Raw genomic sequence first — 11195 nt, forward strand, 5'->3', positions numbered from 1 at the left:
GAGATACAGTCATATGCCACTTACCATGCGGTATGTTTTGAGAAATACATCATGAGGTGAATTCATGCTCCTGCAAGGATTGTAGAGTGCACATAAATGAACCAAGACAGTGTAACAACATTAAACAATATATTCTTGATGGTGTGGTTTGTCATCTGAATCTTTATGCAACACATGACTGGATGTAGCTGAAAACCCACTGGAGGTAGATTGTTGTTGCTGGAGTTGTTTTTGAGACAAAGTCTCACTATGTAGCACATGCTAGCCTGGGATTCTTGATACCCATCTCAACCTCCTAACTGAGGAGATTATTTACATCATCATCTCCTTGGCTTTAAAAAATATCATTGGTAAGATTGCCATTTTTACTATGTTAATTCTACCTACCCAAGATCATTGGAGATCTTTTCACTTTCTGGTGTCTTCTTCAATTTCTCTCTTCAAAGATTTAGTCATACAAGTTTTCCACTTGTTTGGTTAGAGTTACTCTGAGATATAAATAGCATAAAATGCTATTTGTGGCTATTGTGAAGGGTGATGTTTCTCTGATTTCTTTATCAGCCAATTTATCATCTGTGTACAGGAGGGCTACTGCTTTTTTGAGTTACTACATTAGTGAAGTTGTTTATAAGTTGTAAAAGTTTCTTGATAGAACTTTTGGGGTCACTTATGTAAATTATCATATCATCAGCAAATAGTGAGAGTTTGGCTTCTTCATTTCTGATTTGTATCCTTTTGATCTCTTTTTGTTGTCTTACTGATCTAGCTAGGACCTCAAGAACTATATTGACTAGATATGGAGAGAGTGGACAACCTTGTCTTGTTCCTGATTTCAGTCAAAATCACAGGAAAATTCTTCACAGACCTCGAAATAACAGTATTCAACTTCATATGGAAAAGCAAACAACAAAACAAAAAAAACCCAGGAAAGCCAAAACAATCCTGTATAATAAAAGAACTTCTGGAAGCTACAGTACTGAAAACAGACTAGTACTGACATAAAAACAGACAGGAGGACCAATGGAAATTAAACAAAGACCCACATATCAATCCACAAATCTATAAACACTTGATTTTTGACAAAGAAACAAAACATTTGTAGTGGAGAAAAGGAAGTATATTTAACAAGTGGTGCTGGCATAACTGGAGAGCAACCTGTAGAAGAATGAAAATAGACCGATATCTATCACCATGCACAAAACTCAAGTCCAAAAGGATCAAAGACCTCAACATAAAGCCAGCCACACTGAACCTTGCAGAAGAGAAAGTGGGAAGTACACTTGAACACATTGGCATAGGAGACCACTTTCTAAATATATTCCCAGCAGCACAGACACTGAGAGAAACAATAAATGGGACCTCCTGAAATTGAAAAGCTTCTGCAAAGCAATGGACAAAGTCAACAAGACAAAATGGCAGCCTATAGAATGGGCTTCACCAACCCCACATTGGACAGAGGGCTGATCTCCAAAATATACAAAGAACTCAAGAAACTGGCCATTAAAAGAACAAATAATCCAACAAAAAATGGTGTACAGACCTAAACAGAGAACTCTCAACAAAGGAATCTAAAATGGCTAAAAAACACTTAAGGAAATACTCAACATTCTTAGCCATCAGAGAAATACAAATCAAAACAACTCTAAGATTCCATCTTACACCTGTAAGAATGGCCAAGATCAAAAATACTGATGACAACTTATGTTGGAGAATTTGTGGGGTAAAGGGAACACTCCTTCGTTGCTGGTGGGAGTGCAAGATGTTACAGGCCTTTGGATGTCAGTATGGTAATTTCTCAAAAAATTAGGGAACAACCTCCTCAAAACCCAGCAATAACACTTTTGGGTATATATCCAAAGGATGCTCAATTGTGCCACAAGGACATGTGCTCAACTATGTTCATAGCAGCATTGTTTATCATAGACAGTGCCTGGAAACAACCTAAATACCTCTCACCTGAAAAATGGATAAGGAAAATGTGGTACATTTATACAATGGAGCACTGCACTGAAGAAAAAAATGACAGCTTGAAATTTGCAGGCAAATGGATGGATCTAGAAAACATCATATTGAGTGAGGTAACGCAGACCCAGAAAGAGAAATATAATATATACTCACTCATAAATGTCTTTTAGACATAAAGCAAAGAAGCCAGCCTACTAATCACAACCCCAGAGAACCTAGACAACACTGAGGACCTTAAGAGAGATATACATGGATCTAATCTACATGGGAAGTAGAAAAAGATAAGATCTTCTGAGTAAATTGGAAGCATGGGGAGCATGGGAGAGGGTTGAAGGAGAGGGTAAAGAAAGGGAGGGGAGCAGAGAAAAAAATGTATAGCTCAATAAAATCAATAAAAATATAAAGTAAGAAAAAACTCATTAGGATATATACACCTTTGTAAGCAGAATGAAAGGGGGCAGAAATTCAACTGGAATGGTGCTTTGGAAAACGTTTTGTTAATCAGCTCATTGGAGTTTGAAAAGAAACCCCTGGTAAATCCAATTTATTTGGGTTTAGGGCATTGACAAACAGGGTTCCACTAGACCAAGCTGGCCTTGAACTCACAGAGCTCTACCCATATCTGCCTCCAGAGTACTGAGATTAAAGGCTTCCATCACTATGGTTGCCATCCAATTTGCAAAATACAAGGAAGGACCCAAATAAAAAAAAGCCCGAGGATATGAACAATCTCTTCCTAATCCCAGTAACATAGGAAGTACCTTTAGAGTGGGTTAGAATTCAGCTGGAAGTGGCCTTGGCTGTGGATGGTAAGCCGATTCTTGGTGGACATTAGTAGAGCCCAACCATTTTATCTGACGTGTTTAATCTGTCTCTGAAGGCTTTTAAAAAAAAAAAAGTCACTAGGATCACCAGTGCCCCCACTCCTCCAGGAGTTCAGGCTAAATCTCTTTACTGATATTTCGCTTGTGCACATTGTTTGGCTCCGATACCGGATTAACTTCCTCAGAAAAACTGAGGTCTGGGATCAGCAGAAGCAGAGGTATCCTGAAGGAGGCAGGCTCAAGAGAATCAAAGAGAAGGTGCTGTGAAGGGAGCCAGGGGACCAGCCTATCTACATAAAAGTGGTGACTGCGAGCCCATTGGGTAGAGTCAATGGGCTTAGGGCTCAAATGGTGGCTCACATCAATGGCTCCTTTAAGGAGCATCACACCTGATTTATCAAGAACTAGACGCTAAAATTTCCAGGCTTTGTGGACCAAGAGGCAAAAGAAAAGATACTGCGTAGGCATTTATATAACAAGGAAGGAAAAGAGTTTCAGCTATTATTGAAAAATCGAAAACAAAATATACATATCTAAATCAATGAGAGAAAGGAATTCTCGCTGGTGGGAAAACCTTTCTGCAAGTCAAGCTTCAGAGGTAGTGTATACCATCACAGAAAGTGAAACACGCTTCATTCTTGGGTGCAAATGCAGAGCCGCTCTGTGGGTCTCTCCCACATGGACACTGGATGTATCACCCCTGGGTTCTGAGTTTCCGGGTTGAAAGGTGGCTTTTGATGTGAGGCACCCCATGGTCCCTTCCTGCAGCCGCTGGCTCTATGTGCCCACTTCGTCTGGTTCACTGACCTCTTCACTTAGAGTCAAGTCAGAGAGGTCAGGTGTGAAGCATCGACCTCCCCGACGGAGCAACCGCACCTAGGTGATTCTGGACCACCCAGAGCTTCACAACCTGCTGCCCAGCCTGCTTGGGCAGAAGCCACTTCCCAGCACCCTCCAGTGACTAGTCCGTTGCTCCTCCCCTCTTTCTGGTTCCTCCCCCAGCTCCTCCCCTCCCCTAGGTCCCGCCGCGTTTTCCCGCTCCACCAGCAGCCGTGGGCACCGCAGCAGCAACAGCGGCAGCGGCAAGTAGCAGCAACAGGGGCAGCGGCAGTAGCAGGGGCAGCAGCAGTAGCAGTCTGTGTCGCTGTTGCTTTCTCCTTCACAGAGCGCCCCTCACCCCCGGAGCGTCACCATGCCCAACATCGTGCTCTTCAGCGGGAGCTCTCACCAGGACCTGTCGCAGCGCGTGGCCGATCGCCTGGGCCTGGAGCTGGGCAAGGTGGTCACCAAGAAGTTCAGCAACCAGGAGACCAGGTGGGAGTCACACCAGGGCTGAGGCAGGAGCCCATGCATGCCCGGGGCACCTCCGAGGGCGCTGTGCTCTCCCTTCCGGGGCGGGACGGCAGCAACGCGGCTTCAGTGCCACCGCGTCTGCGCCCGGGGAGAAAGAAGTCCAGCCAGGGAGCCCCCCCTTCCACCCCCTCACACACACCCCGCCACCCTGGAGTCTTTGCGCGCTGTTGTCCCTCTAGTGGCCAGACCTCCAGCACCCGGACTTTGGCGACCAGTCGTCCCCTAGGCACCCCAGGCCCCTCTTCTGCGCCGCCTAGCCTGGTATTCTCAGTCCGGAAGGGCGACATCGGTGCAGTCATAGAGCGTCTGAGAGTGGGCGCAGCGTGTGGGCATCACATCAGTGCCGGGAATGGTGGGGGCAGGGAGACATCTGTGGATCTGCCCGCCCCAGTTTCCGAGTCTCTGCCAGACGGCACCCTAGACTAGAGCGTGGTCGAATAGGTTCTGCACAGGTCCCCGGCACTGGGTTTACCTGGGGAACTTTCGAACGCTTCTTCCAGCGGCTGGCGATCAGAGTGCTGCCAGCTGCTCAGGTGACTCTTCCGAGTAGCCTAGGTGTTGAGCCGTCTTATCCAGAAGGGTGGGTTTGTGTGGGAGTTGGAAAGAGCCTGAGAACATAGGACGCACGTGTTGAAAGCCCCTGGGCTTCCTTTAACTCTGCTGCAGCCAATGTTGCGAACTAATAGGTTCTTTGTGTTTATGGACCTCAGCTGTGCACAGCCAATCTGGCAAAAATTACACCCCTTTCTCACGTGAGCAAGAGGTGGTCACCAGTATTCAGTGCAATCAGGCAGACGGTAGCCCTCCTCCGAAGTTGAACTGGGGGCTCCTTGTCCCACTTGCCCGAGGCCAATTTCTTTTCCTCCTTCTGTTTAGTTCAGTTAACCAACTATACAGTGACAGATAACCCGTTGTACATTTGGCAAAGTTGCATTTCATCCAACAAGTTTACGGGAAAAAAAAACATATAGAGAAAGACCATTCTCCGTATTTACAAAAATTAACTTGAAATGGATCGTAGACAGAAATCTCAAATCTAGAACTTTGAAATTTCTAGAAGAAAGCAGAAAATCTTGACGACTTTGAGTCAATCGAGAATTTGTGAAATTAAGGGCATTTTTTTTCCTTTTTGTTGTTTTATTTTTGGTTTTCTGAGACAGGATTTGTCTGTGGTATGTAGGATTGTATTGAATTGAGTGTGTAGCCCTGGCAGGCCTCAAACTCACAGGAGAACCCCCCCCCCACACACACACACACCTCCCAAGTATTAGAATTACAAGTATATGTGTCTCACCAAACCCAGCTAAGAGTTAGATGAATATCAATGACAAAGATTATTTCTCTAAAGGCTCTATGCATCCCGTGTGACTTTTCCCAGGTGGTAAACTCCATTTACATCCCTTGCATGAGAATAGGAGGAACTCTGGATGGCAGGTGGTGTTGCTGTGTAGACAGTTCAGCCTAAGAATGCCCCTTTGGGCTTGAGGATGTAGTTCAGTAGGTAGAGTTGCTTGCCAAGTATGCATGAAGCCCTGTATTTGGTTCCCTGTACCACATCAAAACAGGATGTGGTAGTATACACTACAATCCCAGCACTTGGGTGGAAGAAGCAAGAGAAGCGGGAATTTAAGAGCATCCTTAGCTACATAGGAGATTTGAGACCTGCTTAGCTAAATATAAAGCAATGCCTTTTTTTTTTTAAAGCCACTTTGCCTTTGTTGGTTGGTTGTTTTTCAGTACTGAGGATGGATCCCAGGTCCTTGTGGATGCTGGGCAAGAAGACAACTGCTGAGCTACATCCACAGCTCCCTTTGTAGAGTTTAATATCTGGAGGGTTCTCTAGGACTTTGGTGAATTGAGCTAGGTTTGAATATTGCAGGATTTTCTCAGTCCCGTCCAAGTTTCAGCAGCTCTGGGAACTCTAATAGAATAAGAGTCTTTGTTCGGAAGGTGTTGTCATGTAAATAGAGGAGACATTTCTGGACTGAGTGGGTTTTGAAAGTAAGTAAAGCAACTCTTCCTTATTTTCCCAGGGCAGCGCTATCCTTTGCTGCAGAGCATAGCTAATCTAGATGAATTCATTGCTCGCTTAGTATTGGATTTCTGCTACAAGTCCTATATGGGCTGTTGGGTGAAACTCAATGGGATCTTCAAGAGTAATTATTCAAACACTTATTTGAAATAGAAAGCAGACTTGTCTTTATTTAGTTTGGGTCCTCTTTTACCCACGTTTGACCATTAGAGATCGTAAGATGGTCAAGATTCCTCAGGCCCGTGTTATGTTTCTTGTGTTCTGCTAACTGGGTTGGGATTTTGTTTTGTTTGCTTTTCCTTCCTTTGAGTCAGGGTCTCATGTAGTCTAGCCTGTTCCAAAGCTCACTGTGTCACTAAGTCTAGCCCTGAAATCATGATCCTCCTGCCTTCACCTCCCCAGTGCTGGGAGTGCCAACACGCACAGCATCTAGCTACAGCTCACATTTCTGTCGGCTCAAAGAGTTTGCAGGGCTAATGTGCTAACTTTTCTTGTGTGCTACACGGGGACAGAGGTTGATTTTTACACATAGTCCTCAAGTTGGCTGTTCCTGTTTGGCTGTAGAAGTGAGAAAACAAAGAGCAGAAACAAGAAAAAGTGGATTCAGTTTATGTAAGGTCCTGTTTCCTCAGTGTCTCTTGTGTAGTGAGGAGAAGTCCGGGTGCTGCACCCTAGCCCTCAGCGCCTTGGTTCCTAGTTTTCTCAACTGCTACTTCATGAGATAGGCACGCTTCCACTTTTACCTTCTCCAAATTCTTTCCATTTTTCAGGGAGCAGTATACCAGCTTCTCTTCTCACCCCAGTGAACCCTCCATAACTTGCAGGGCACTGTTCATAATGGCATCCCAGGTCTCTTGTAGGGTTTTACCCTGGTTAATTTACTGCTGTACCGGGGGACCCAGTATTCTGGTGACTGCCATTTGCCAGGTCACCCAGAACTCTATGGCTTTAAACAATCTGTTTATGGGGCTCCCAGCCCCAAAATGTGTATAGATCAGAGCAAGGAAGGTTTATTTCTGTTTGCACTGTTGTCAGCTAGGGTGGATAGTAGGACCTCCAGACCCAGTTTTGAAGATAGCTCACTCATGTGGCTGATAAGTTTGGCTAGCTTTTGCCTGGATGCTTGGCTAAGAACCACTTCACAGGGCTGCTTGGGTTGCCTTCTAGCATAGAAGCAGTTTTCCAAGAGGGAGTGTTTCAAAAGACAGGAAGTAGTTAAGTACTAGTCTGTTAAGGCCTGAGCTTAGAAGCTGGCATATCATCACTTCTAGAACCTTGTATTGGTCAAAACCCTCTTAGGGAAGAGATCGAGAGTCTAGGGAAGAGACTTAGATCCTATGCCACAATAGAGATAAGTGTTATCAAATATGCAGCCATCTTTTCCGTCGTCCTAGCCGCTCAGCATTGCTTCAGTCTTCCTGTCTGAGGGTCTCTTGTCCTTGAGCTAATCCACGCAGCCTATTAAAGACATACACCACAGATTGCGGTAGGGATGTCTCCTTTATAAGGAGAAGCAGAACTGACTTGGAAGAAATGTTACCATGGTGTTTCCTGTGCTCCCCTGGACTGCTAGTCATAGGAGGATTGCAGTTCCTTGGTGAGGAAAGGCAGGCCAAAGAATGTGATCTTGTGGGGATAAGCAGTCATAAGATCAGGAGTTGGGAAACTTTCCATAAAGAGCCCGATCGTAAATATTTTAGGCATTGCCAGCCACATGCTGTCCCTGTTACTGCTGCGTTACATATCTATATCTGTACAGTACAAGTGCCGTATAGGTCAGCAGGGGCTGCCTTTCCTCCTGAAGCTTCATGGAGAACTCTATTCCCTTGCCTTTTCCAGCTTTCTAGTCTTTTGCTTACAGGTAGTCTCACTCAGGTAGCCTAGGCTAGCCTTGAACTCTGAGTATGGCTGATGATGACCTTGGACTTCAGATCTTCCTGTCTCCACCTGCCAAGTATCAGAACCACAGGTGGGTGTGTCACCATACCTGGTTGTTCCCTACTGATAGAGATCAAACTCAAAACTTCCTGCATATTGGACAAGCTAGAGTCCCAGTCCCCTTTTCCATTTTTTTTGTTTGTTTTTTTTTTTTTGTTTTTTGAGACAGGGTTTCTCTGTGGCTTTGGAGCCTGTCCTGGAACTAGCTCTGTAGACCAGGCTGGTCTCGAACTCACAGAGATCCGCCTGCCTCTGCCTCCCGAGTGCTGGGATTAAAGGCGTGCGCCACCACCGCCCGGCCCCTTTTCCATTTTGTAGGTCCCTCACAGCCCTAGGATCTTGAGAGCTTTAGCAATAGGGGATCTCTGATTTGCTGTAGTCATCACATCCCTTCCTACTCTTTTTTTTTTGCCTTCCTCTTCCAATTTGAAGGTCAGCTGTGGTCCCATGGGACAAATTTAAATGGTTATGTCTGACCATCCTGTTTTACGATCAATCAATTGATTGGCAGGCTTGATTCCATCTGAATGTATACATCCCCCTTGCCATATAATGTAACATATTCAAAGGATTAGGGTATAGATGGGAGGTATTCATTACTGGGACTACCACACCATTCTTATTGGGTGGGGAGGGGGCTATACAAAAAGAGGCTGTGTTCTGTATTTTGTCAGCCCTGAACTATGCAATACTTGCTTTCCAAATTAAATCAGCCCAATACTTGATGTAATTGTGCAACGTAAGTTATTTGTACGTATGTGCACATGACCGCTACGACACACGTAGACGTCAGAGGACAACTCGGGAATCAGCTCTCTCCTTGCTCTTGTAGAAGTGGGAGTTTTCTCCTTCCTGCAATGCTATGTTCTCCAGGCGAGCCGCCAAGCTTTTGGATGTTTCTGCCCCGCTGCAGGCTTCAGACTAGCTGACTCCCAAACTCGAGGCTGTTTGTCCTGCCCAAGCCTTGTACCCTATTGTAGGAGTTCTGGGGTTGCAGATACATGCCCACTTAAATTATCCTTCTACTTGATGTAATTGTGTGAATCCAATAGTTGCTACATCCAGCTTCTTCTGTGGATTCCAGGAACTGAACACAGGTTCTCAGGCTTGTGCAGCAAGCATCTGCTTTTATCTGCTAAGCCACCTCGTTAGCCCAAGCATTGTATTCATTCTTTAGCACTCAAAATAAGGAGATAGATTTCAGTTTCTTTCTGTTCCTTTCATCCTGGATTTACAGTGTATTGTCAACATCCATAACAGAGAGCCTTATGCAGGAGTGGGATCGAATATTAAAACCCATTTTCAGAGCCCAGCATGGTGGCACATGCCTGTAATTCTTTTTTTTTTTACTGCTATGTGTTCTTTATTCCTTTGCTCAAAAAAGTAGCGAGAAGGAGAAGGGGTGATCTCCATGAGGTTTTTCATTTTTTTTGAAAGCACTTTGGTTTTTATTACTTTTTTAAAATTTATTTATGTATTAAAAATTTCCACCTCCTCCCATTTCCCTCCCACTTTCCCCACTCCTCCTCCCTCTCCAGTCCTAAGAGCAGTCAGGGTGCCCTGCCCTGTGGGAAGTCCAAGACCCTCTCCCCCTCCATCCAGGTCTAGGAAGGTATGCATCCAAACCGACTAGGCTCCCAAAAAGCCAGTACATGCGGTAGAATCAAAACCCAGTGCCGTTATCATTGGCTTCTCAGTCAGCCCCCATTGTCAGCCACATTCAGAGTCCCATTTGATCACATGCTCGTTCAGTCCCAGTCCAGCTGGCTTTGGTGAGCTCCCATTAAATCAGGCACACTGTCTCAGTGGGTGGACCAACCCCTTGCAGTCCTGACTTCCTTGCTTATCTTCTCCCTCCTTCTGCTCTTCATCTGGACCTTGGGAGCTCAGTCAAGTGCTCCAATGTGGGTCTCTGTCTCTATCTCCAATCTTCACCGGATAAAGGTTCTATGGTGATAAGCAAGATATTCATCAGTGTGGCTATGGGAGAAGGCCAGTTCAGGTATCCTCTCCTCTGCTGCCCAAGGACCTAGCTGGGGATATGTCCTTGGACACCTGGGAACCCCTCTAGAGCCAAGTCTCTTGCCAACCCTAAAATGGCTCCCTTAATTAAGATATCTTCTGCCCTGTTCCCATATCCACCCTTCCATCTCAACCATCCTGTTCCCTCAAGCTCTCCCCAGTCCTCCCTTTCTCCCTTCTCTCTCCTTTCTCCTCATCTCCCCTTCCTCCCACCCCACCCCCACCCCCATGCTCCCAACTTTTGCCCGGCGATCTTGTCTACCTCCAATTTCCAGGAGGATAAATATATGTTTTTCTTTGGGTTCACCTTCTTATTTAGCTGTAATTCTTTGACTAAGAAGGTGGAGGCAAAAGGAAGAGAAGTTCAAAGTCTGGCTGGGACTCCGAGTGTGTGCCAACACACCAGATTCTGATGATGGATTTTTAAGTAGCTGTATTCAGTTTTCTCTATTCACTTTCTAGTATGGGGGATGGGCCCCCAGGGTTTCCTGTTTGTTTATGCTAATGCAGTCCCACTGAGCTCCGTTCATAGCCCCAGGTTTCTGCCTCTTGTCTCAAGCTAAGTTACCTAGAAGCAAAATTCACCTGATGTCCATAGTGTCCCGAATATAGCAAAGCTCCCAGCTATTGGAATAGGGTTGCCATTTTACAATGAGAGTTCTATCAGTGTCGATCTGATTCTTTGTTGTCTGATACTCTGTGAAGGACGTGCCAGAGTGTGTGATGTTTTCTTCTCTGTGCAGCAGTCATAAAACACGAGTGGGCTGACTTTCCAATGCTGAGTACCCCAGATTCTCTAACTTCACATACAGATATTTTTAGACACATGATTTTCAAAATATTGGCTAATACTAAGTCTCTAGGAGCTACAGGATGACAGCTAGCAAAACAAGGACGTATACCATAAAGGGATACAGAAAATTACCGATGGAGTGCAGCAAAGAGGTGGCGAGAATCCCTATGGCAGCGGGGCCATCCATGTCAGCCAAATGGGGGGAAGATATGGGCAGAATGGGAAAGTGGAGATGGACTTGAAAACTAGCACTAGGAGACTGCAATTA

The 11195-nt window shown here is 45.3% G+C and overlaps 1 protein-coding gene across 2 annotated transcripts in view; it reads left to right on the forward strand.

Annotated features, from left to right (window-relative positions):
• The first annotated feature begins 3803 nt into the window (after positions 1-3803).
• The window catches only part of Prps2 (phosphoribosyl pyrophosphate synthetase 2), a 38263-nt gene continuing 30871 nt past the window's right edge, over positions 3804-11195 (forward strand). The window contains exon 1 of one of the 2 annotated variants that reach the window (XM_005358722.2): positions 3804-4103. In XM_005358722.2, the coding sequence (XP_005358779.1) occupies positions 3982-4103 (122 nt within the window). In that variant the 5' untranslated portion in view covers positions 3804-3981. The remainder of the gene's footprint in view (positions 4104-11195) is intronic. The other variant, XM_005358723.2, reaches the window with a different exon arrangement.

Source organism: Microtus ochrogaster, chromosome X (genome assembly GCF_000317375.1).
Source record: "Microtus ochrogaster isolate Prairie Vole_2 chromosome X, MicOch1.0, whole genome shotgun sequence".
NCBI lineage: Eukaryota > Metazoa > Chordata > Mammalia > Rodentia > Cricetidae > Microtus > Microtus ochrogaster.